This window comes from Dermochelys coriacea, chromosome 11, assembly GCF_009764565.3.
Source record: "Dermochelys coriacea isolate rDerCor1 chromosome 11, rDerCor1.pri.v4, whole genome shotgun sequence".
NCBI classification, from domain to species: Eukaryota; Metazoa; Chordata; order Testudines; family Dermochelyidae; genus Dermochelys; species Dermochelys coriacea.
In genome coordinates, this window is record NC_050078.2 from 60,469,054 (window position 1) to 60,495,475 (window position 26,422).

Genomic DNA, 26,422 nt, shown 5'->3' on the forward strand with positions numbered 1-26,422 from the left:
ATTGGGATAGATGAGAGACAAGCATAAACTCTCCACATATAGATTTGGTTTACCTAGAGGCCTCTCAAGATAATCTGCCACCTTCAAAACAAAGTGCAAAACTTCAGTGTTCCACACCCCTCCTACTCCTTAGAACAGAGGCCAGCATGGGTGGGAGGGGAAAATGCCAGGTTTTCAGGTGTGGGGGGGGCCCTTCTGATGGTTAGGTGGTTATGGGAGAAGGGCAGGGGCCAGCATCAGCTCGCCGTGCCACTCACTCAGGCTTGGCCCAACTACCCCTCCATCATGGGGAGGAGGGGAAAAGGGAGTGCAGCCGGGCCAAATGTGAGTGAGTGGCACTGCAACCAAGCAGCTGGGGTTGTTACACTGCTCAGCTTTAGGGAGAATCTGCCGGCCTAGGGAGCTGTCCAGTTTGCCCACAGCTAGAGCAGTCCCTAGACTGCTAGCAGTCCCTTATCCCTTCACACACAATGGTGCAAGGGCTACAAGTTATAGAGGAGCAGTGTGTGAAGTGGGAGCCACTTCTAGAGGAGAGCAGACATAACCGCTCCCCCATTGAGGGGATGTGTCTACACTTGGAGCGGTGCGTGTGATTCGAGGAGTCATACTTGCACTAGATCAATCGGAGCTAGCACTCTAAAACACAGTGTAGCTGGGTGGGGATGGGCTAACCACCCTGAGGATGTGCCTAGGAGCTTGGATGGATTCATATTCAGGGCAGCTGGCCCCTCCCACCAACCATGCTGCCAGAGGCACACTATTTTTGGCATGCTAGCACAATGAGCGCCAGCCTGGGTATGTCTCTTAGTGAGCTGGGACTCACCCCCCAGCTCCAAGTGTAGACATTTCCCTGAGGAAGCCCAGAGCTCTATGTTACAGTCAGGGATCGAGAGCAGCCCAGCCAGCAGAGGCCGCACTAAACCATTACAGCCTTCAGATACCCAGGCCATGTGGCTTACAGGCCAGCCAGACCAGTCTGCCCTTATTCGGAAAGTTTTTTATTTCAGGTGTTATAAAAGCACCTGGACTACATCGAGAACCCAGAATCAAGCTTCATTTTTCAATGGAAATTACAATTAAATTCCCGGAGTGGCTCCTTCTCCTATTACAGGACAGTGCACAAGAGGGGAGCTGATCAGTTTGCACCATACCCTCCATAAGTTTAAATACCTCAGCTAAGTCCCATCCAGCTGACTGGGTGAGATTGAACTGCTCAAAAAGCTAGACCGTACCAAGTGACAGTTGCTCCAGTTGCACTGCATTTCTTTTTTTGCCATACTTGCCTCCTTGATGTTTTGCAACTCTTTTATTTTCTCCACATCTTCCTGGTGCTGTTTAATATGCTCCTGAAAAGGACACACAGTTTGTGCACAGTTCATGGCACGTCTGTAACATTCCCAGGCTCGTCAGTGAGCAGCTGATTCCAACCCTGACAATCCAACAGGCATAACCGAATGCACGACCTTCCAGACAATAACTGCTAGGCAGAAATACAAGTGACTGGTGATTTGGAAGGTGTCTGACATACCCTACACTACTTAGGATCTCTGGGGTTTAACGGAATTATCCTGTGATTATAGTTTGAATCCAACCTGGCCCCATCTCTCCCTTTACTCAGAGCACTCAGGCCGTTGAGCAATAGGAGCCTTATAAATAGACATAAGAACGGCCATACTGAATCAGACCAAAGGTCCATCTAGCCCAGAACCCTGTCTTCCGACTGGCCAATGCCAGGTGCCCCAGAGGGAATGAACAGACCAGGTAATCATCAAGTGATCCATCCCGTCGCCCATTCCCAGCTTCTGGCAAACAGAGGCTTAGGGACACCATAGGCGCATGGATTTATAACAAAGCTGCTATATTTTACTGGCAGTAAGAGGTCATGGGAACTGCTGCACCTCAACATATAGCTTTATGCTTCCCCCAGACTAGCTACCTCTCTTTCCTGCTGGTAGAGTTTATTCATCACAGAGTTCCCACCCTGAGATGATTTCTTTAGCTGCTCTCTCTCCATCTCAAATGTCTTCATCAGTTCCTGCTCTGTGGAGAGAAAGAAAGAGGTCTGAGGGCTTTTCCTAACCATCCATTTTAATTCTGTGCAAGAGGCACACAAACGTACGTGGCAACGTGCATACGAGGTGTTTGACTCATTTCAGCTGCATTCAATATTTCTACAACCCTAGCATTATGGTATCTAAGCACCAGCTAACCAATGACAGCATTGGGTGTGCCCCGAAAGAGAACATTCTCCTAGTCTCATCCCATTCCCGGGTTCTGAGAGCACGTACATGCACATGCCCACGCACTGGATGGTTTTCCCAGTCATCACCTTTCTCCCTTCTCCTCCTCTTGCAGACTCTCTTCTTTGCACGGTAACTCTGTAACAGTCACTGCTGTGATGTGTCACAAGGTGCAATGTGGCCAGAACTGTGTCCTTACCCAGGGGCACACTTCCTACAGCACGGGCGAGCAGGGAAGAGAAAGTATGTTGCTAAAGTGACCATATGGAGGAAGTGGCTCTTCTATTCTAAGCCCTTATTTCTAGTAATTTATAAAAGGTTCTTTTGTTGCTGTTTGTTTAAAATCCCAGGAAGAGTCATCCTTGGTCTCAGCCCAGAAGGGATTTTTTGTAACCAGGGGTGGGGCCAAAGGCCTCGGATATATAAAATCTTCAGGAATGCTTATGGCTATCACAGATAAGCTACAATAACCAGAGCAGAAAGTATTCCTGGGTTCTTCTCCATCCACTGCATAATGGAGAGCAATTGGTTACTCTATTGCAGTCAAACCTAGAAGAGTCAATAAAATGGACTGGGATAATCTGGGGAAAGTATTTATATCCTAGCAGTCAAAAAGGCAGATCTCAAACAATTAAATGACTCTGAGGCAAATGTTGTACCTAAAACAACTTCCAACTCATTGATTTTAATTCACCACATTCAAAGCTGATAGTGTCCCTCTTAACAGAATGTATTGCCTAAGCTTGAGGCAGACCCTCAGCTGGCACGAGTGGTCACAGCTCTATTTTGGAGCTATAACCATGTAATCAGCTGCGGCTCTGCCACCATCGATGTAAACCCAAGCGTCCTTGTTTACTCACTTTGCTGTAATAGTGCCTTCTCCCGCTCAGTCCTCTCACTTTTCTTCCATTCAGCCTGCCTTCTCAGCCACTTCTCCTCCATTTCATCAGAAACACTGTCCTACATACACACACACACACACACACACACACACACACACACACACACACACAGAGAGACAACACGCATTTTCAGAAAATCTTCCAAAAACCGTGACAGCTCCTGAATCTCCCACATTGCCTCCAATTATGCTGTAAAAAGATAGTTAGCAACTATATAGCCATTTCCATCCACAGATCCCAAAGTGCTTTACCAGGGAGTTCTCACCCAGGCTAAAGGAGAAGAAGGAAGGAGATCTGATGAGGTTCAACAAGGACAAGTGCAGAGTCCTGCACTTAGGATGGAAGAATCCCATGCACCACTACAGACGAGGGACCAAATGGCTAGGCAGCAGTTCTGTAGAAAAGGACCTAGGGGTTACAGTGGACGAGAAGCTGGATATGAGTCAACAGTGTACTCTTGTTGCCAAGAAGGCCAATGGCATTTTAGGATGTATAAGTAGGGGTATTGCCAGCAGATCGAGGGACATGATCGTTCCCCTCTATTCAACATTGGTGAGGCCTCATCTGGAGTGCTGTGTCCAGTTTTGGGCCCCACACTACAAGAAGGATGTGAAAAACCTGGAAAGCGTCCAGCGGAGGGCAACAAAAATGATTAGGGGACTGGAACACATGACTTACAAGGAGAGGCTGAGAACTGGGATTGTTTAGTCTGCGGAAGAGAAGAACGAGGGGGGATTTGATAGCTGCTTTCAACTACCTGAAAGGGGGTTCCAAAGAGGATGGATCTAGACTGTTCTCAGTGGTAGCAGATGACAGAACGAGGAGTAATGGTCTCAAGTTGCAGTGGGGAAGGTTTAGGTTGGATATTAGGAAAAACTTTATCCCTAGGAGGGTGGTGAAGCACTGGAATGCATTACCTAGGGAGGTGGTGGAATCTCCTTCCTTTGAGGTTTTTAAGGTCAGGCTTGACAAAGCCCTGACTGGGATGATTTAGTTGGGGATTGGTCCTGCTTTGAGCAGGGGGTTGGACTAGATGACCTCCCGAGGTCCCTTCCAACCCTGATATTCTAGGATTCTATAATCCTTTGGGGGAACAGCCTCTGTGGCCACGGCACACCACTCTTCGTCCACAGGGGTGAGGGAGACACCTCCAGCTGCATCCAGCTGCTCCTGCTAGCTGTCACTGAAGTTATGCTCTGTGGTGCACAGGATATGTCCCCCGCACCTCTGGGTTTCTGATATCCTGCCCTCCTTCCCCACAGTGGAACTGCAGTGAATCCAGCACATCAGGGACTCTGTGTGCCTATGGGGATGAGGGGTATGTGTGAATCTGATGAGTGCACTCACTGCAGTGCCTTCCTATGAAACTAAGGGCTAGTCTACACTACAGCGCTACATCGGTGCAGCTGCACCAATGCAACTGTGCCCTGTAGTGTGTCTGGTGAAGACGGGCTATGCCGACAGGAGAGCGTCTCCCACCGATGGAGCACCGGTGTGGTCAGCGCTTAGGTCGACCTAACTTGCGTTACATCTGGAGGTGGCTTTTTCAGAGTCCTGAGTAATGTCAACTTAAGCAGTAGTGTAGCCAAGCCCTAAGCATTAGACCAACAGGACCTGATCCACTTTTGGAGATCACTTTCATTGCTGAAATCTCACCTGGTACATTCGGAATGCATTCTTCAGATACTTGTATTCCTTCTGCATCACCTCTGAGCAACAAGAAGAGGACAAGATGTGTAGTTAATACAGCAATTTTAACACAATACAAGCCATGGGGGAATTGTACTAAAATCCTAAATAGGTAAACATGAAAGTGGGCTAGGCATCTCAGTCCAGACCCCACAAGACACGTCTATGTCAGTTTCTACCACATAATATGGGACTAAGAATTAAGAATTTTTTTTTAAAAGGAGGCTCAGAATTAGAAGGGGATTGAGGCTGTGTTGGGGCAGGTTGCATGGAATATCTGCTGGTCCTACAGCTGGCCTGAAGACAACTCTGTCAGTGTCTTTTCTGAGCACCAAAAGGCACCCAAAATTAAATAAATAAATAGCTGGGCTACACTCATTGATTTGAAAGATTTTCTTCATTTCTGTTTACAAAAAGTACCCAGCAAATGGTGGAACGTCTGGCTGGCCATCCAAGAATTTTTCTGAGCAGCCTCCCCTGAAATCAATATCTGTTTGGAAACCTGAGCATTATTCAAGGCAACAGAAATCTGATGAGCTCAGGTGATCTCCAATTCCCTCCTGCTATTTTGGACTGAAATCTCTCAAGAACTGCATGAGACTTTGGCATAACAATCTCAAGCATAGCCTTGATTCGGCCTCAGAATATAGACCCCAGTCTAAACCTAATCCAGATCCGAACATGACTGCTGACTACCATTTATAATTCCAGCACAACACTAGCATTTAAAGGAATGGCACACTACCAGCCCCAAGCTGCCTTCCTTCACAACTGTCCCTCTTCCCCAATTAGTACTGACAATCATGGCTCAGTGTGAGCTGTAGCTCATGAAAGCTTATGCTCAAATAAATTTGTTAGTGTCTAAGGTGCCACAAGTACTCCTTTTCTTTTTGCGAATACAGACTAACACGGCTGCTACTCTGAAACCTACCAAAACATGGAGAGGCAAGGGAAGCTTCCAAAGGGAGTCTGTTGCTGTGAATATGCTAGAGAGAGAAAGAACCCAACAGGAGTTTCCAGCTCAGAGTAACCATGAAAACAACAGGGATTAGATTTCCCAGAAAGCCTGTCCATACCCATTTTCTCTTGTGCAGAGGCCCTCTCAGTCCTCAGTTCTTTCTTGTACTGCACTTGCAAGGCCTGGAGCTCTGCACAGTGAGCTTCTTGGAGTTCCCTGCGTGACCAACGCACAAGCACATCAATGCAGATATCCACAGAGCACACTTTCCTTTTGTCCACCCACATGATCGTTTATAGTGATGGAATAATTACAGAAGGTGAATGGCTAGGTGAATGTAACTGTGTACATTATTTTCTTTTCTGTGTACTGCACATTTAAATTTCTAGGAATCTGTAGGAGGCAGCTGACATTTTGTGGTCAGTTCAGATGCAAAGTGCCAGAGGGGAGAGAGACTGTGCTCACCCTGGAGACTTTACTTTTGTTCTTTCTTGTTTTGTTGTTTTCCTGTATTTTAAAATAAAGGTCAGCCAGGCTGAAAGTATATGGTTGCTCTTTGTGTGTGGAGAAAATATAACCTGGGGTGTAATTTCCTAAGTGGAGGGGCCACAGATGTGTCATGCAGATCTTCCTAAACAAGTAGCCATTAAAAGCTTTAATGGCATCTCACACCATCACGTATTTTGTTTGTGCTGGGCATGTCCCAGCTAGTCATTCATCTTATTTTATTTGCTCTTGGTCCTAGTTTACTTCTTTCATTCTGCATTTCTCTCTCTTTAAAGTGCATTAGTTTCTAATGAGGTGATTGATATGAGCAGAATTTAGTGACGCTATACAAGGGGCATCTAAAGTCAGTTTATATATTAGTTTCAAATATATATTTTCTGGTTTGTGAAGTAAAAGTTGACTGCACGTGGGGTTGCTGGAGGAAGTCAGGTGTTGCTAGACTTAGCCCATTGCTGATCATTGTTACTACAATAAGGAGGAACCTTATAAAAACGTAGATTGATCATTTCCCACTCAGACTTCATAGCTGGGTATAGTAGGGAGATAGCACTGGGCCAAAAGGTTCTGTTAGCCATCTGAGAGTCCAGTGGGGTGCGGGGAGAGACACAAAATTGTGCCAAGCTGGCTCTATTCTTTCTTCTTCAAGAACGCACTGATGGGTCCTGGGTGACAGTTAGCAGTAGAGAGCGGCACAGCTCAGATTTGTCACCACTCATTCAACAAGTAAGCAAGACCCCTCCGGCAAGGTACATCGTGCTGTGGGCTCAGATGCCAACAATGTGCGGATGGCACCTAGCACCTCAACAGTTGAAGACAGCGTAGTGCCCTAAGCATCTGGACAAAGTAGGGACATGAAAGAAACATTGATGTCCCCAACACAATGTGAAGTCAAGGTTAGGCTGGTCAGCAAAGGAAAACACCGAGACACTGGCAGACACACTGCCATGCCCTCCCATTACTTCAAGAAAGTGCCCAGCCTCAGATCTCACAAGAACAGCTGTTCATGTAACATTTTGGCCTATGGATGATGGAAATAACATGAGAGAATAAAATCTCACAATATCTTCACCAGCCATGGTACAAAATCTAAGTACCGATGGCCTCATGATACCGCTGCTCCCATGATATCCAGGTCTGGAAAGTGAGCCTAATTCTAGCCTGGATTCAAAGCCACTGGATCTGGATGCCCCAAATCAGACTCTCCAAAATTTAAATGTCAGCATTTTTCCCCATTCCAAATAATAATTATGGTATAGAGATCACAGTGAATCAATCCCAAATTTGGGTCATTTTGTAGAAGACATACTGCCAGGTTGTCTCTTATTCTGAACATCCAAAACCACACAAGATGTAAAATCTTGTAGAGAAAACTGTGGTATCCAGCATTCAGTTCACATATGTGCTTTCTCCTTGCATAGTGCAGCAGTCGTACCTGATCTTATTCTCATGCTCCTGTTGCATTTCATTGCATTTTTCTTCCATATCCTTCTCCAACTTGAAAGGAAAGGAGACAAGTTTTTAATAAGGTGCAAATGTACCTACCATGCCATTTGTTTGAGAGAAAATATCTGCTAATGACATAATTCCAGTCAGGTTACTAAAAATCCTGTCCACAATGGGCTCAGAACTGTGATAGCTACAATTCTGATCCCAGTACAGAAAAGGTGTTATTTTTATTCATTTTCCCCTTGACAAACATGCTGTTTAACTGTTTTCCATCCTAGGCTGGTTATGCAGAAATCTCTTCATTACCCAAGCCATAGCTCTTTTTCCAGTCACCAATCGCAATCAGAGCAAACACTTCTAAATCTCAAACTGCACAGAAGTCGTTCCAGGTGGGTGCTTCAAAAGCGCTGAACTCATGTGGGAGCATAAGTCTCCGTGACTTTCAAGTGACTTAGGTGGTTTTAAAAATGCTGCCCTCCATGACGCTACTATTTGGCTGTAAAGGAATGCCCATTTACAGCACATAAATAATTAGCCAAGTGCCCTGCCTGCCCATTCTCTGCACTAACCGCTAGACAACACTGCCTCCTGCAGGCACGTAGACACCCAGCAATCTGGGTGCACTTTAGCCAGTCAGTCACTAATAATGGCACTGAAAGGATCTAGGCAATGCTGTGTGGTCTAGTCAGTCCTTTCCCTATAGTCTCTTTCAGACAGCGTGACTTCATGGAGCACTTTCTGAGAAGAAGGGATAGATGACAACCGGGTGGACTCACCAGTTTGCAGGAGGCCTGGTGATCTCTGCGCAGTTGCTCCATCATGTCTGTCAGCTCAGCAATCTGTTCCTCTAAGTCAGTAGTAATATCCTTCCTACAATGATACACCATCTCTCTATCATGCCCTGGGCCCATTGCTGGGACAATCTTGTTGTTTTAAAAGTAGAAGTGGTGGAAATAGAAATAATATCACTACTAGAATTCATCATCTGGGGCCGGTGTCAGCTCCCTCACTGCTTCTCCCACTCGAGCCGGCAGGATGGCAGAATGGGTGTGTAATCTCCCCGCAGCCTGTTTTACCACTGGGGCTGAGGAAATGTTTATCAGTGGTTTACCCACTCATTAGGGATGCCTCCCCCTTCCCTTTGGGTCTTTTGGCCCTGCAACCTACTTTCCAGTGCAGCTCCTTTTCCTGCTCCCTTCAGCAGCAACAAGGTCACCAGAGGAAAATAAGGTCACAGAGAAAAACAAGCTTTGACATCCTGCCCACATGGAGGCACCTCACCCCACCTGGCACAATGAGAAGGGAGGGAGTCTAGATGCACAGAGGGAAGGAGGAGAGGGTCAGTGGCTGCAAACAGAGACTGACCATCACTGGTCAGAACATGGGACATCTTTGTGGAGAGTTGGTGCATTTGAGTCTCTGATTTATTGTGTTCAGGTGAATTTTACAATCCCAACTCTAAAAGTGACCACCCCAGACACTGAAAGGTTGGTTAACAGCAATCAAAGCACACTTTGTATCATTCCCTGTCTCTAAGGTTGCCAATACGGACTGGACATATTCCTGGAGGTTTCATCACATGACAATCTTTCATTAAAGATTAATCTTTAATTCCTGGAAACTTCAGGTCAATCCTGGAGTGTTGGCAACCCTACCTGTCTCAAGTATTACAGCTCTCATCATCAGAAAGAAAGGGCATTTCTCAACATGGTACCATGAGATTTAAAATTGAATGGATGGTATTCCCTCTCCAAAAGGCAGATCAACCTAATTGCCTTCTATGACAAAATAACTGGCTCTCTGGATGAGGGGAAAGCAATGGATGTGTTATTCTTTGACTTTAGCAAAGCTTTTGATATGGTCTCCCACAGTATTCTTGCCAGCAAGTTAAAGAAGTATTGGCTGAATGAATGGACTATAAGGTGGATAGAAAACTGGCTAGATCATCGGGCTTAATGGGTAGTGATCAATGGCTCTATGTCTAGTTGGCAGCCGGTATCAAGCGGAGTGCCCTAAGGGTCGGTCCTGGGGCCGGTTTTGTTCAATATCTTTATTAATGATCTGGAGGATGGCATGGACTGCAACCTCAGCAAGTTTGCAGATGACACTAAAGTGGGAGGAGTGGTAGATATGCTGGAAGGTAGGGATAGGATACAGAGTGACTTAGACAAATTAGAGGATTGGGCTAAAAGAAATCTGATGAGGTTCAACCAACAGAGTTAGGTCAATGTAAGCTGCTTTATGTCGACCCAACTCTGTAATGGAGCCCAGGGCTCAGTCAACCTAGCTACATCGCTTGGGGTATGAAAAAATTCACACCTGAAAGACATAGTTAAGTTAACCTGAGCCACAGTATGGACAGCACTAGATCTACGAAAGAACTCTTCCATTATCTTAGCTACCGCCTCTCCAAGACAAGTGCAGAGTCCTGCACTTAGGATGGAAGAATCCCATGCACTGCTACAGACTAGGGACCGAGTGGCTAGGCAGCAGTTCTGCAGAAAAGGACCTAGAGGTTACAGTTGACGAGAAGCTCGATACGAGTCAACAGTGTGCCCTTGTTGCCAAGAAGGCTAATGGCATTTTGGGATGTATAAGTAGGAGCATTGCCAGCAGATTGAGGGACGTGATCATTCCCCTCTATTCAGCATCGGTGAGGCCTCACCTGGAGCACTGTGTCCAGTTTTGGGCCCCACACTACAAGAAAGATGTGAAAAAATTGGAAAATGTCCAGCAGAGGGCAACAAAAATGAATAGGGGACTGAAACACATGACTTATGAGGAGAGGCTGAGGGAACTGGGATTGTTTAGTCTGTAGAAGAGAAGAACGAGGGGGGATTTGATAGATGCTTTCAACTGCCTGAAAGGGTGTTCTAAGGAGGATGGATCTAGATTGTTCTCAGTGGTAGCAGATGACAGTACAAGGAGTAATGGTCTCAAGTTGCAGTGGGGGAAGTTTAGTTTGGATATTAGGAAAAACGTTTTACTGGGTGGGAGGTGAAAAACTGGAATGTATTACCTAGGGAGTTGGTGGAATCTCCTCCCTTAGGAGTTTTTAAGGTCAGGATTGACAAAGCCCTGGCTGGGATGATTTAGCTGGGGATTGGTCCTGCTTTGAGCAGGGGGTTGGACTAGATGACCTCCTGAAGTCCCTTCCAACCCTGATATTCTCTGATTCTTGTAGTGAAAGTCTTTTAATCTTCTTACTGGTGCTCAGGACTTCTAGATAAATTTCAATTTCATTGGGGCAACTTTTTCCATCCACTACTGAAGCTTCCCTGTGACCCTATTTATAGATTCATAGATACTAAGGTCAGAAGGGACCATTCTGATCATCTAGTCCGACCTCCTGCACAGCGCAGGCCACAGAATCTCACCCACCCACTCCTATGAAAAACCTCACCCATGTCTGAGCTATTGAAGTCCTTAAATCATGGTTCAAAGACTTCAAGGAGCAGAGAAGCCTCCCTCAAGTCAACCATGCCCCATGCTACAGAGGAAGGCGAAAAACCTCCAGGGCCTCTCCAATCTGCCCTGAAGGAAAATTCCTTCCCGACCCCAAATATGGCAATCAGCTAAACCCTGAGCATATGGGCAAGATTCACCAGCCAGATACCCAGGAAAGAATTTTCTATAGTAACTCAGATCCCATCCATCTAATATCCCATCTCAGGGGATTTGGCCTATTTACCCTGAATATTTAAAGATCAATTACTTACCAAAATCCCATTATCCCATCATACCATCTCCTCCATAAACTTATCGAGTAGAATCTTAAAACCAGATAGATCTTTTGCCCCCACTGCTTCCCTTGGAAGGCTATTCCAAAACTTCACTCCTCTGATGGTTAAAAACCTTCGTCTGATTTCAAGTCTAAACTTCCTGGTGGCCAGTTTATACCCATTTGTTCTTGTGTCCACATTGGTGCTGAGCTTAAATAATTCCTCTCCCTCTCCTGTATTTATCCCTCTGATATATTTATAGAGAGCAATCATATCTCCCCTCAACCTTCTTTTAGTTAGGCTAAACAAGCCAAGCTCCTTAAGTCTCCTTTCATAAGACAAGTTTTCCATTCCTCGGATCATCCTAGTAGCCCTTCTCTGTACCTGCTCCAGTTTGAATTCATCCTTTTTAAACATGGGAGACCAGAACTGCACACAGTATTCTAGGTGAGGTCTCACCAGTGCCTTGTATAACGGTACTAAAACCTCCTTATCCCTACTGGAAATGCCTCTCCTGATGCATCCCAAAACCGCATTAGCTTTTTTCACAGCCATATCACATTGGCAGCTCATAGTCATCCTATGATCAACCAATACTCCAAGGTCCTTCTCCTCTTCCGTTACTTCTAATTGATGCATCCCCAACTTATAGCTAAAATTCTTGTTATTAATCCCTAAATGCATAACCTTACACTTCTCACTATTCAATTTCATCCTATTACTATTACTCCAGTTTACAAGGTCATCCAGATCCTCCTGTATAATATCCCGATCCTTCTCCGAATTGGCAATACCTCCCAGCTTTGTATCATCTGCAAACTTTATTAGCACACGCCCACTTTTTGTGCCAAGGTCAGTAATAAAAAGATTAAATAAGATTGGTCCCAAAACAGATCCCTGAGGAACTCCACTGGTAACCTCCCTCCAACCTGACAGTTCGCCTTTCAGTAGGACCCATTGCAGTCTCCCCTTTAACCAATTCCTTATCCACCTTTTGATGTTCATATTGATCCCCATCTTCTCCAATTTAACTAATAATTCCCCATGTGGCACAGTATCAAATGCCTTACTGAAATCTAGGTAAATTAGATCCACTGCATTTCCTTTATCTAAAAAATCTGTTACCTTTTCAAAAAAGGAGATTAGATTGGTTTGGCACGATCTACCTTTTGTAAAACCATGTTGTATTTTGTCCCATTTACCATTGACTTCAATGTCCTTAACTAATTTCTCCTTCAAAATTTTTTCCAGGACCTTGCATACTACAGATGTCAAACTAACTGGCCTGTAGTTACCTGGATCACTTTTTTTTCCTTTCTTAAAAATAGGAACTATATTAGCAATTCTCCAATCATTTGGTACTATTCCTGAGTTTACAGATTCATTAAAAATTCTTGCTAATGGGCTTGCAATTTCAGGTGCCAATTCCTTTAATATTCTTGGATGAAGATTATCTGGGCCCCCCGATTTAGTCCCATTAAGCTGTTTCAGTTTCGCTTCTACCTCAGATACGATAATATCTACCTCCATATCCTCATTCCCAATATTCATGCTACCATTATCCCCAAGATCCTCTTTAGCCTTATTAAAGACTGAGGCAAAGTATTTGTTTAGATATTGGGCCATGCCTAGATTATCTTTAACCTCCACTCCATCCTCAGTGTTAAGCGGCCCCACTTCTTCCTTTTTAGTTTTCTTCTTATTTATATGGCTATAGAACCTTTTACTATTGGTTTTAATTCCCTTTGCAAGGTCCAACTCTACTCGACTTTTAGCCTGTCTCACTTGATCCCTACATGTTCTGACCTCAATTAGGTAGCTTTCCTTGCTGATCCCTCCCATCTTCCACTCCCTGTATGCTTTCTGCTTCTTCTTAATCACCTCTCTAAGATGCTTGCTCATCCAGCTTGGTCTACAACTCCTTCCTATGAATTTTTTCCCCTTTCTTGGGATACAGGCTTCCGATAGCTTCTGCAGTTTTGATTTAAAGTAATCCCAGGCCTCCTCTACCTTTAGATCCATAAGTTCTTCAGTCCAATCCACTTCCCTAACTAATTTCCTTAATTTTTGAAAGTCAGCCCTTTTGAAATCAAAAACCCTAGTTGCAGATTTATTTTTGTTAATCCTTCCATTTAGTTTGAACTGAATTAGCTCATGATCACTTGAGCCAAGATTGTCCCCTACAACCATTTCTTCTATGAGGTCCTCGCTACTCACCAAAATTAAATCTAAAATGGCATCCCCTCTAGTCGGTTCAGCAACTACTTGATGAAGGAACCCATCAGCTATCGCATCTAGGAAAATCTGAGCCCTATTATTATTACTAGCACTGGTCCTCCAGTCTATATCTGGGAAGTTAAAGTCTCCCATGATCATGCAGTTTCCATTAGTATTTACTTTTTAATGTCTTTAATAAAGGGCTTTATCCATATCCAAATTAGATCCCGGAGGTCTATAGCACACCCCAAGCACTATCGTAGGAGAGGCTTTACTAGTTTTCTTCCCCAATGTAATTTTTGCCCAGACAGACTCTGTCTTATCCATTGCATCGCTTCTTATTTCTTTACATTCTACCTCATCATTGATATACAATGCTACTCCACCCCCTTTACCTTTGTTTCTGTCTTTCCTAAAGAGCACATACCCTTCAATACCTGTAGTCCAGTCATGACTACTATTCCACCATGTTTCTGTTATCCCTATAATATCTGGTTTCACTTCCTGCACCAGTAGCTCTAGTTCCTCCATTTTGTTACCTAGACTCCTCGCATTGGTGTACAAACATCTTAATTTTTGCTGTTTGGCCTCGCTCACATTTTGTACCCTATTAGGCACAGTCATTCTACATCCAGTATAACCTATTAGACTAGTATCCACACCGCCCTCACTCCTTATATACATTCTCCTACCCACGGCTGTATCCATTCTTACTTCATCTTCTTCCCTCTCAATGCTAAAATCTGGCGTGGAGATTTTCTGGACATCTCCCATCCATCTCCCCCCAATTCCTAGTTTAAAGCTCTCTTTATCAGTTGTGCCAGCCTCGATCCTAGAAGTCTATTTCCTTCCCTACTCAGATGAAGTCCATCCCGAGAGAACTGACCTCTGTCCGTGAATGCCTCCCAGTGGCCATACATCCCAAAGCCCTCCTTATAGCACCACTGCCTAAGCCATCTGTTGACAGTCATAATCTTGTCAGACCTTTGTTGCCCTTCTCTAGGAAGAGGAAGGATCCCGCTAAAGATCACCTGAGCCTCAATTTCCTTAAGCGTCTTCCCCAGCCTAGCATAGTCTCCCTTAATACTTTCCAGCGAGAATCTAGCCGTATCATTTGTTCCCACATGAAGGATAATTAGGGGATTCTTTCCTGCTCCCTTTAGGATCCTTTTCAACCTCAGGTCTACATCCCGTATCTTAGCACCCGGAAGACAGCACACCCTTCTATTCTCAGGATCAGCTCTAGTTACAGGCCTGTCTATTCTTCTCAATAAAGAGTCCCCGATCACATAGACCTGCCTTTTCCTGGTGACAGTGCTATTCTCCAGTCTCTCCCCTGTTCCCTCTGGCTGCAAGTTCTTTCCATTACTATTTTCCCTTACAATCTTCTTCAACCCATCCTGTATCCTCCTGGGGCTCATATTTGGTGTAGTCTCCCTTGACTCTTCCCCTTTTTCTATAGGACTAGCCTCTCTTCTCTTCTTCCTTACCCTTCCACCTTCAACAAGTACCTGCTGAGCCCCTTCTTCATTTTCCAACTCTGCAAACCTGTTCCTAAGCTCTATTTCTCCTTCACTAGCCCGTCTTTTTCTCTGCCTGGTTCTTTGAGTCACATGCTTCCACTGACCACTTTCCTCATCCAGTCTCTCCTCAAAATTCCCCAGCCCTGGTTCCATCTGGGAGTCTGAGCTTTTCCCTTCAGATACCTCATATCTTTGCTCCATCATCTGCTCAAACCCCTTCCTAAACTCAACCAGACTTTCCACCTGCATCTCCAAACCTCGGATCTTTTCCTCCATCAGCTCTATCAGACGGCATTTCATGCAGAAAAAACTCTTACCGGTTCCCCCCTCCAGGATCATGTACATACCACAGCTTCCACATCCAGTCATCCTCAATGTGTCTTTCACTACAGGAGTCACTCCCACAGCTGCGTCTGTATCTGTCATCTCCTTCCCACCTAAATCCTGTTAATCTGGGAAACACAAGCCACACCAAAAAGACCACAACCCCCCAGCAAAAGCAAACCCCAAACAAGCACCACAATCCAAACCCCCCTTCCAAACTCCCCTGTTTAGAGCTCCGTTTGCTAGCTCCTGTGCAGCTGCAGCTGTCTGTGCAGCTGCCTGACTGGCTGGCTACCTTTATAGGGCCCCTAGTCAGAAGCCCCACCCCCTAGGCAGGGCTCAGCTGCTCTCTCAGCACAAAGCCCCACCCCCTAATCAGGCTCAGCTGCTCTCCCAGCACAAAACCCCTACACACACACACACACACACACAAATACTAAAAATACAAAACCAAGTACAACTACCTTCTCCTCCAACAGAACTCCCACTCAAACTCCCCTGTTTAGAGCTTTGTTTGCTAACTCCTGTGCCGCTGCAGCTGTCTGATGGGGATGTCTATTTGGTCATCCTCTCTCTTTTACAGCATCCTGAAGACTTCATGCCTTAACTACCACCTTTCTGTCCAAGGGGGACCAGGCAGGACTCCCCCTGGAGACCATCAATGCTGCTGCGTAATCAGCTGGAAGGACCATTGTTGAGCACCACGTGATGTGCTCCTCCCAAGGGACTAAACATGCTGCCTCTTAGCTTGTTAGAGCTAAAAGAATGAAAGCTGGGTCCCAGACCACAGACTGGCTTTTACTGAACACTTCACTTTGCTTCACTCTAGTATCTTCCCAATGGCAGCTAGATACCAGATTCAAGGCCACAAGAACACTCCAAAGAGAGAAAGCAAACAGAGGGATGAGCACATTTAAAGAAAAAGATCAAACTTAATGATCAAATTATGTTAAACCTTAAAACAGAATAATTTGAAATGTTAATGGGCTGCAACATTTGCACAGGTACTAGCATTTGATAGGCCCAGAACACAACATTCAAATCCAAATCACACAAAGGTAAGGGGTATTTGGCTCCAGATTTTGGGTATCCCCATCTTCTCATCAGAGTGTATTTCATGTCACAGTAGTCTCCAAACTGTATTCAGTCACTATAAATGGCTACTGACTGAACAAGATCTGAATATACACACTATTTTCTTACTTTAATATCTGCTTTCCTTACAGGAGATCTACATTTAGACTCAGTTTCCAGCCCTCAACACAAAACAAGCAGTGGGACAACAGTGTTCCATCTCCAGGGTGGAAGGAGGTGAAGGAGACACTTTGTATATAATAGCACATCTTGCTGTCACTGGTTAACCAAGAAACAGCATTCAGGGTAATGAATGAAACCAGATTCCTGCAGGTGGTGAGGAGAAGGAGGTTAAAAATGTACCTAAAGTTCAGTTTTTGATTTTGACCCAAAAAACCCACAAAACAAGCAATACTCACGTCTCAAGTTTCACTGGGCTTCTGCAAAGAGAGTGAAAGATTAAATGTACAATATCAAACTTCTGCAGGTTGAGTTAGAGCTGATGACATGAGTTTGTTGCAAAGCAAAAAAACATGACTGCACCTAAGAGGCGGCTCATTATTGAATGTTGTCTGAAGTTTGTTCCTTAGCAACTCCTCCCATAATGCAGGATACCATACAATGGTTCTACATTGACTTTTCAGCCCCAACACACACACACACCCCCACCCCTTGGTCGTAGGTGCTAAAAAACAAACAGTAAAGTGGATGGGAGTGCTTGGTGAGAAGGCCAGATACAGGCATTTCAAAGCAAGTCAGAAACAAAGCATTTATTTGTCTTATATTTTGCCTGAAATCAGAAAGCTATGAACACACTCCGGGCAGATGCACCTAAGTTACATTTTCTTCAGCTAGCACTGTGGTATAGAAATTGCCTCTTCTAAAAGTTGAGATCTGATCTCTTACTAGTTCTTCAGTTTGGACCTGAATGATCCTCTCACACCAACCTGGGGCTCTCCAATTTTCTTACTTTTCTGTTTGCCGTAGACACCCTCCATCGTTAAAAAAAATGTTATTTTTGTTACAGAAATAAAACTCCCCTTATTAAAATAAATGCTATTTTGGTAGCATCTCTCACTTTGGCTCCTTATCCCCCATTTAGGCCTTTGGAAGGCAGAGCACTATGGCTGAGACTGTTCAACTGATTCTAAAATTGTAGTAGCACTATCAAATTACAGAGCACACCTCTCTCTTCTAAAAGACAACCCTTGTGACAACCCTGGGAGTGCCACATGCAGAACTATGAACAGAACCCAAAACTCTCACAAACCAGAAACCCAGAGAGAAGCTTGATTCTGCTCTCACGTCTATGAAGTCAGTGGAATTGCTCCCGAGTTACTTAAATTAGAGAAGAATCAGACTCTTCATCTCTCTCTTAACACACACCAGGTGTTTACCTTGGGGCAGATTACAATCTCACATCATCTTTACACTCAGTTGGGCTAGACAAATGCCCCTTGTCTATGCAGTATGTGCTCATAAGGGTCATTTCCCCTTTTGCAAGCTTTCACAGGTTCCTCACACACTATTATTTTGGTGGGGGGAACAAGACCATTTTAAGATTCAACCACTTTTCTTGCCATTTAATTGATTTTCTAAGATTACCTGGGAACAAAGGGCGGGGCTGGTTCTTCAGTAGTTCTTTTTCTTTCAAAAAATTCCTCCCCTAGTGTGACGGAGAGATGTTCTTTACTCCGAGTCAAGGTATAACCAGGTGAGATTTCTATGAACTCCCCTGAAGTCTGGGAGCCAAAAGAGAAGATACTCAGCTCAGGAAACCCAGTGTCTGGAACCCTAAACCCATTAAAGGGATCTCTCTCTCTCACTCTGAAACTGTCAGGAGTGTTTTCTACAGTATTCCCCGTACCAGCAGAAAGGAAAAATGGGATTCTCCACCCAAGGACCTTTTCCCAAAATCAATCAGATCTGCGCCATTATATGTTTTTTGTGTTTTATGCTTGGCCCATGGGTAAAGAGCAGGCCATACATTTCTGCAACAGGGCCTCCAGTTGCCTTCATAGCACTGGACCAAGACAGAACATCACATCCTGGGTCCGGCATTCGCCACGCACAGCATCTCTGCACCCAAAATCCAGACAGCTACAATTTGCTTAATTTTGCCGCTGACCTGGTGTCCCCAGCAGGCTCCCAGTGTTGAGGGCAGGAAGTGAAGAATATTTTATCCAGATTAACTGCAGGGGGAAGTCGAGCAGAATTCTAATGAGCCAAGTTGAAGTTTGTTCAGGATTAGAGGGGTTGACACCCCAGCTCTTGCAAATGCCACGGGATCTTTAAGAACTACAGGCAGTGAAGGTCTGTTTCCCCCTGAACATTGGCACAGCATGCCCTAACACCATGCCTGGTGGGGAAATACCTGCCAGATCACAAACATGAATGTAGGACATTATCCAAGATGAAATTCTTAGCGGAGAAACCAGGAGGCCCTTCATCCTGTCTGTTAAGGCCATGAATAGTTGGGTTAACAAACAAAACCATTTAGTCCTGTTTATGTACAAGGCCAATGCCCTCTAACATCTATGGTGTTCAGATATTGTTAGCATATTAGTATATTAGCATGTGGTTTTGGGTAACACACAGGTAAGTAAATTGAATGGTTATTATGAAAATCAGATACCACTTTAGAAAGAAATCTCCGATGAGGGTGCAAGTACCCCTTATCCTTAAGAAAGATTGCATTAGGTGGTTTGGATGTCAGAGAATGCAGTTCAGCCACCCTCCTGACCACAGTGATAGCTACCAGGAAAGCCACCATTAGGAATAGGTGCAGCAAGAAGCATGTTGTTAGAGGCTCATACAGTGGGTCCATGTTACTAAAGGCTCAAACAGTGGGTCAACAAAACTAGGTTCAAGTCCCTGGGGAGACAGGGTCCCTTATTTGACGGGACAACCTTTCCAGGCCCTTCACAAACCTGATTCTCATATCATTAGGAAATATAGCACGGTTACCCATATAGGGATGGAAAATGGAACTTGCTGCCAGGTGGACCTTGATATTAGAAATCACTAACCCCTGATATTTTACGTGCAATAGATGGTCCAGGACATGCAGGATAGAGGACTATATTGGCTGATGAGTCCAGACTGATGAGTCCAGACAGAAAAAGACCTCAATTTTGACAGGTAAGCAGTTCTGATAGAGGGCTTTCTATTATTTAAAAAGACATGGCAAATTTACTTCAAGCAAGACTCTTTCCTAGCATTTAGCTATTTAGCCTCATGGCTGTTAAATGAAGGGCCCACAGGTTTGGGTACAGCTGCTGTTCATGATCTTGGGAGATCAAGTGTGGGTTCAACAGGAGTGAAACTGGAGCTGCCACTGACAGATATACTAGAGTGGAGAACCAGTGCCGTTGAGGCCATGCTGAGGCTATTAATATACGTTGGGTCTGGTACCACTTGATCTTTAGCATCATTCTGTGTAGGAGTAGGATTGGGGGAAAAACGTAATAGCCTGTTTGTCCAGGGCAGCAGGAAAGCGCCTGTGATGGAGGCAGGAATGCAGCCTTGTCGGTAGCAAAACTGTCAGTACTTCCTGTTCCAAAAATGTCTATTTGTGGTGACTCTTAAATGATCTGCTTAGGTGGACCACCAGCTTGTTCTGCACCCCTGGAGGGTAAGAGGCTTCGAGTTTGATTGAATTGGCAATGCAAAAGTACCATAGGTGAACTGCTTCCTGACAAAACAGGGAAGAGTGAGCGCCCCAACTGCTAAAGTAAAACATCGCTGCATGTTGTCTGTGAAAACAAAGAGGCTCTTCCCCTTGACATGTGGTAGAGGAAGGCCTGACAGGTGATGTGGACAGTCCTTGGTTCTCTGGCTTTAATCTGAAGAGAGATTCCTTGAGGGACACAAACTAAGTTCAGAGGGTGCCCAGATGAGCTGCCCACCCCAGGTCAGAGACGTCTGTCCCCAGTCAGTGAAGGTTGAGGGCAGACAAAGGGAACACCTCCACAAACACTGAGTGGATCCGTCCACCAATTTAGCAAAGTTAGTACCCAAGTGGGCACAGAGTTCAGATGGTGGCGACTTAGTGAATAGACAGAGGCCAACCAACTTTGAAGAGTCCGAACATGAGCCTCCCCTAAACATTTCAAGAAGCAGCAGTTTGGGTTGTTCCTGGGCATATGCCTAAGGCAAGAGATGCAGGGCTTGAAGCCCAATGACCAAGGCATCCTTCAGTACCAAGTAATGGGGAAAAAAACAAAACAACTCGGGCCAAAAATGAAAACTCACACTAAGTACTAACACTAAGTCTAGAAAGCAATCTACAAATAGTTTATAATGAACACACCAAGAGCACTTTCAAAGACAAGACAAACAATTCCAATGATCCTCACAGGTGCTAAGAAGGAACTGAAGGAACTCAGGGGCAGCTGGGCCCTTTATATCGGTGCAAGTGGCGTGAGGCAACAGACGGTGCTTGAGTTGCCCTGATGGGTAGCCCTGAGGGAAAAATTTCTGATGACTATGCGAGGGGCCTGAGCACACCAAAAGTGGAAGGCACATGTGCAATCACTTGAAGAAATTCTTGTTAGCATTCTACAGCAAATGATTCCACCTGTTCTACTCACATCAGGTGGTTCTCTGCTTCGCAGTCGATATCCATATTTTCTGTTCGGCAATATCCTTCTGCAAATGAAAAGCACCTCCTCAGAGAGTTGCAGATGAGTAGAGTTGCTTAGTGACTAAAACTGCTCCACTTCAAACTTCAGAGCCAGGCGCACTCACTTAAGCCCAGTTTTCGTGGGCTGCCAGGGTGGTGAGAACAAAGAAGTGCCCCTTTTTGTAGTGATGTGCGAGTACAGCAATACTGAGCTTGCCAACCAGTTTCCCTGGGAGCTGCTTGTGATCTCTGTATGTTATTACTTACCTGCGGGACTCAGATTTTGTTGGTCACATACCATATATGTATGTACAATAACACCAGCCACATTCACTGAGGTGCTCTGTACTAGGCAGTTACCACCACTCAGCTAGGGTTGCCACCAGTCCAGTTTTCACCCAGATAGTCTGGTTTTCAACTTATGTGTCCGGTAGGGTTGCTACCCATCCGGTTTTCACCTGGACAGTCTGGGTTTCAGCTTGTGTGTCCGGGTGCCATTTGACAAACCCTGATGTCAGTTGTTTTTTTTTTTCTAAATCAGTGACAACTCTAAGCAGAAGGAAGGAGGCAGCGCAGAAGAGTGGTGTCTGTAACATGCATTTGCTGGTGAGACCCCACACCATTGAGGCTTTAGTGCATCATGTGTAAATTACCATAACGTCAATACTATTGGGCTGTTAGTGGTGTGAAGTCTTGGGACTGCTAATAGGAGTTATCTGTTTTCTGCTGAACAGAGCAGCTCGTTAGGGAGAGTTAGCACCTGTACACACTGAACAGCCATTTCATGTCACATACCACTCTTGAGCCCCCCACTCTTCTTCATGAAAAAGACAAATACTTACTTGGATGTGCTGGGTGGTTTTATAGCAAATAGGAAACTATTTTGGTTTTTCAAGATCATGCCTAGTTAAGAGAACCTGGTTTAAAAATATAAACAGTATTCAGACATATTTATGGAACAGACACAAACCAGGTTTATATAATCATGGCAACTCAGCCTTCTGAGAGTAGAAAACCATTATACCTCCTGGAAGCAGCAGTCCTTTAGCCAGATTCTTTCAGATTGGGGACAGACTATATCCTTGCCACACCCCAGGCACAAGGACAATGCCTTCACAATAAGATTGCATTGGGTGTAATTTTGGGCAGACTTTGGCCCTGAATCTATACTCAGATGTTACAGCAAGTCTCCAGTTATTTGGTTTGGGTTATGGCCTCTTGGAATTCTGCTAAGATAAACTGTAGTGTATCTAAACAGTAGCCTCTCAGTGATGCCCTCCCCTAGTCCCATCTCTTCCCTCTGGGCTTGAGGGAAGCATGACAGAAATGACATATACACAGCACCTGACACCAGCACTAATCTCATTACAATATAACTTGTGTAAAATGCCTTCAGAAAGGCGCACATAACATAAAAGTGTAATACATTACTTGTATAAAAATCAGCATACACATGAGTTACCTGTAACTTTAAACACATCTCTTTATATGTATATATAACTTACAACACCCCCCGCCACTATTAATGGGGCCCAAATAAAAGATAAATGCAAGAAACTGGTGTTAAGCATTAGAAAAAATGGAATTCCCTCTTCCTCCAACAGCTTCTGCTTACCTGGCTTTCTGATTCGGTACGCCTGGCATGGTCTTAATTAGCCTTTTACCCCGCACATTCCAAGGGTCCCAACAAGCACAGTACAAAAAGGGGGAATGGGACATGTCTGTATAGCAGGAACCCTGGCTGGGCAAAAGGCTGGAGATGAAACAAAGGTATGAGGAGTCAGAAGCATTTACTAGTCTTGGAATTTTTTGGTAAGTCAGAAAAAATATCACCTTCTTCTTATGAGAGACCAACACAGCCATAGTATACAGAAAGCCAGATTCAGCCCTTGGATGCATACATGGAACTCCCATTGAGTTCTGTAAGTTACACACATGTATCTGAGCACAGAATTCACTCTCACACATTAAGGGTTCCAAGTCTGATCTTTATCTTATACTCACATGCAAGCACAGGTATCTTTCCATTTCATGTACACCAACTACCTAACTCAGACAGTGATCCACCCCAGACACACCGTGGACAGGGGAGGAATTTTGGAGATTTCACAAACAGCTGGCTACTTTCAAATTGTCATGGAGATTCACTACTTTCATTTACAAGTAGGGCTGGGACAAATCCATCCTTTGGGGATCCAAAGAAAGATCAATGCAATTTTGGCCTGCACGGAGAGCTGTAACATCACTGACAAGGCAGGCAATCATCCTGCTGTATATGCCTGTGGTCTGACCACACCAGGATAACTGATCACTAGTGTAACCATAGGTACAAGGCTCTGGGTTGTCATGGTACCCAACCTAGTCTGACACAGTTCCTAGTAGCATGCCAGGTGCATCATGAGTGAGGCTCTAAAGACCCTAGCAACGGTGGGTTCCATTTTGCACTCTCCATTTGCCTTCAACTCTGTACTCTTCCCAAGCCCTTGGCATCCTGTCCCACTCTTCAAAACTGCCATGAAATTTTCTCTTCCTGGCCACCTATCATGCTCCACAGAACATGGGAAAAAACAGTAACAAATTTACCATAATAGCCTCTGATGACACCATCACTACTCAGAAGTGGAAGCATCACACTAGAAAGAATTTAGAGGCACTTTAGAGAAGAACAATAATTATGGGGGGAATACTGGGTAGATTAAAGTAGCCTAGATTGAGCTAGGAGAGGGCTAAGGGGGGTGGATCATGGTAATAGCCTACAAGTATTGGAAGGATGTAACTAGCAAGGGATTATTGTGTGTGCTAACAAGGGAGATAGAACTAAAAGTAATGAGATCACATTTAGAAATGGAAAAAATTAAGCCAACTATTCAGGCAAAACTTCCTGTTTCCAAGGTGTATAAAGCTGAGAGATTGTCCCCGTCCCCCACTAATCTGCTGAAAATCCCTTAGAAAACCCGAAGTTTTCAAACAGAGCCCACAACAAAGATAAATAAATTAGATCTCTTGAGTCCACAGTTCCAGGTGAAGTCAGTGGAAGCTTCGGGTATCGGCACCTCTAAAAATCAGGCCTGCTCTACTTGTAAAAAAAAAAAAAAAAAAAAAGTGTTATTTCTGGCAAGACATTACTTGAAATCTCTGGGGCCTCCAGGGAGCCCAGCCCTCAAGAAACTCATCTGAATGATCTATTGGATTTAACAGCTTTTTAAAAACATTTCCTGGTCTTAGCAGCAGTTTCAATTTCTTTAGTTTCTAAAACACAAAACCCGAGAGCAATGGAGTGTGTCCCCTTTGCAGATCTGAATCGCAAACAAAACAAGGGGAAAAAAACCTTACATTTTGTCTTACTCTCATATAGCAGCTGGTTTATTCTTTGGTCCAGACGTTTCCAGAGACTGGAACCCCTGGAAGTTTATCAAAAAAAAAAGCAGCCCTTGTAGGTCCTGTTTCTTATCAAGATCTTTGCTTCTCCGGGAGACAAGGTTAGTTTCCCTTGTCACCATGGAAACAGGAGAGTGCCATTTCATTGGCTACTAATGTTCTTTCCATCTTAAAGAGAGAGTGCACAAAACTCTTTTGCCCAGGGAGTCCATCTGAAATGATTTAAGGGTGCACAAGAAACGTGTGTGAGAGAAATAGGTGTACAGAGTGTAAGAAGCCCATTATTCCCAAGGAGGAAATCATGTTTTAAGGTAAATTTAATTCACACAAGAAGTTCAGGATTGACAACCTGGAGACTCTCATCCTCTGTTTAGCAAATGAACCAGAAAAGCACAGGCATCAGCTGTGCAAGCCTCCCCTGGTTGGCTACCCAACACCTCCCTACCCTGAGCAGACAGGAACACCACAATGGAGGAGGTTACTTACTGTGTTAAAAGTTTCAGTCCTTGGCCTCTGTGTGAGGCTGGCAAAAGGGTGAAAAAATTGTTTGTGGTACTGTATCTTTGTAATGTGACCACATCTCCTCTAGGAACCAGACAGTAACCACCAACTCATTTTTATTGACCAGTAAACAGCCTTCAGATGGTTATGACTTTTGGACAGCAACCCCAGATTTCTCCCTCCCCATATCTGTGATATATTTGCAATGTTTAGACATCTAGGGTTTTGTTGTTTCAGTATCTTGGGACTGACACTACTGTGGTCCTGATCTTGAAAACAGCCAAACGTGTAACTTTTCACCAGTGAGTAAACATCTGGAACATTCCAGGAACACTCCTGTAAGTTTTAATTAAGGTATAACATAACTCAAAGATATCTCGTCATGGAATAGGGATTGTAAATTCTAATTCTATAGTATGAGACAATTCATTCATGTAATGTTTAAGAAAATTTTCGTAAATGAGTTCCAATAGTTCATGGATTAGGAACCCAATCTTATGGGGTTCCAGGGGCTTCTGTATAGATTATTTAGGTTAATCTTTCTATCTACCTAATGGGACTCAGTGCTCAGTCTAGAAGATACTACCAGAGATGCTTAGTTTTGCAGTTCTCAAACTGTGGATTTGTGTCTCCAGAGATAACATGCTTGTTAACAGCAAAAATGTTTTAAATAAATAAATAAAATATAGAGGTGAGAAATAACAGACCTCAACCCTATTGTCCCTCTGCAAATTTGTGTGCACAGTCAATCCCTTACCTCTTTCTAAAAGTGCAAAATTCAAAGAGTTCAATGAATACAAGATTGTGGGGGGTGGAATAGATCTGGACAAGGGGAAGAAGTATGGAAATAAATGTGAGAAGTGAGGGACAAGGACTAGAAACAAAAGTGAAACTGAGCAGCATATTCCAGAAGTCTTGAGGTCTTTCTGAGTGTAGCTTCACTGATTTGAGATCTACCATACCCTTCTCTCACTAGAAGGGAAAACCTATAATGGCAGCAGGCTGTAAAAGAGACCCAATTTGGGAATATTTTAATGAAGATCCTCTACCTGTGGGTGAGACAGGCATGCGTGCAAAATGCAAACAGTGCAACAAAGAAATGCAAGGCCTGGTTGCCCAAATGAAACATCATGAGAAGTGTTCCTTCTCAGGAGAAAGCTGCATTGAAGATGATGAAAGGAACATGTCTGAACATGCAGGATTTTCAGGTTGGTAAACTTTTTTATTTCATACTTCTTTCTGAAGGACTGCCTGTCCTCCTCCTGGACTATTCTTGAATTCTCATGTTTCAGGAAAAATTAGTGTTACTCTATGATA

The 26,422-nt window shown here is 44.3% G+C and overlaps 1 protein-coding gene across 1 annotated transcript in view; it reads right to left on the bottom strand.

The window, feature by feature from the left end:
• Window positions 1–24,910, bottom strand: part of FLACC1 (flagellum associated containing coiled-coil domains 1) — a 33,808-nt gene extending 8,898 nt beyond the window's left edge. Inside the window, exons 1-12 of the mRNA XM_038422077.2 lie at window positions 22,842–24,910; window positions 22,069–22,143; window positions 21,195–21,252; window positions 18,208–18,344; window positions 17,022–17,042; window positions 8,519–8,612; window positions 7,729–7,790; window positions 5,908–6,005; window positions 4,799–4,851; window positions 3,101–3,200; window positions 1,937–2,040; window positions 1,284–1,346 (exon numbers count right to left, since the gene is read on the bottom strand). Of these exons, the coding sequence (XP_038278005.1) occupies window positions 1,284–1,346; window positions 1,937–2,040; window positions 3,101–3,200; window positions 4,799–4,851; window positions 5,908–6,005; window positions 7,729–7,790; window positions 8,519–8,612; window positions 17,022–17,042; window positions 18,208–18,344; window positions 21,195–21,252; window positions 22,069–22,127 (849 nt within the window). The 5' untranslated portion in view covers window positions 22,128–22,143; window positions 22,842–24,910. The remainder of the gene's footprint in view (window positions 1–1,283; window positions 1,347–1,936; window positions 2,041–3,100; window positions 3,201–4,798; window positions 4,852–5,907; window positions 6,006–7,728; window positions 7,791–8,518; window positions 8,613–17,021; window positions 17,043–18,207; window positions 18,345–21,194; window positions 21,253–22,068; window positions 22,144–22,841) is intronic.
• Window positions 24,911–26,422: the final 1,512 nt, after the last annotated feature.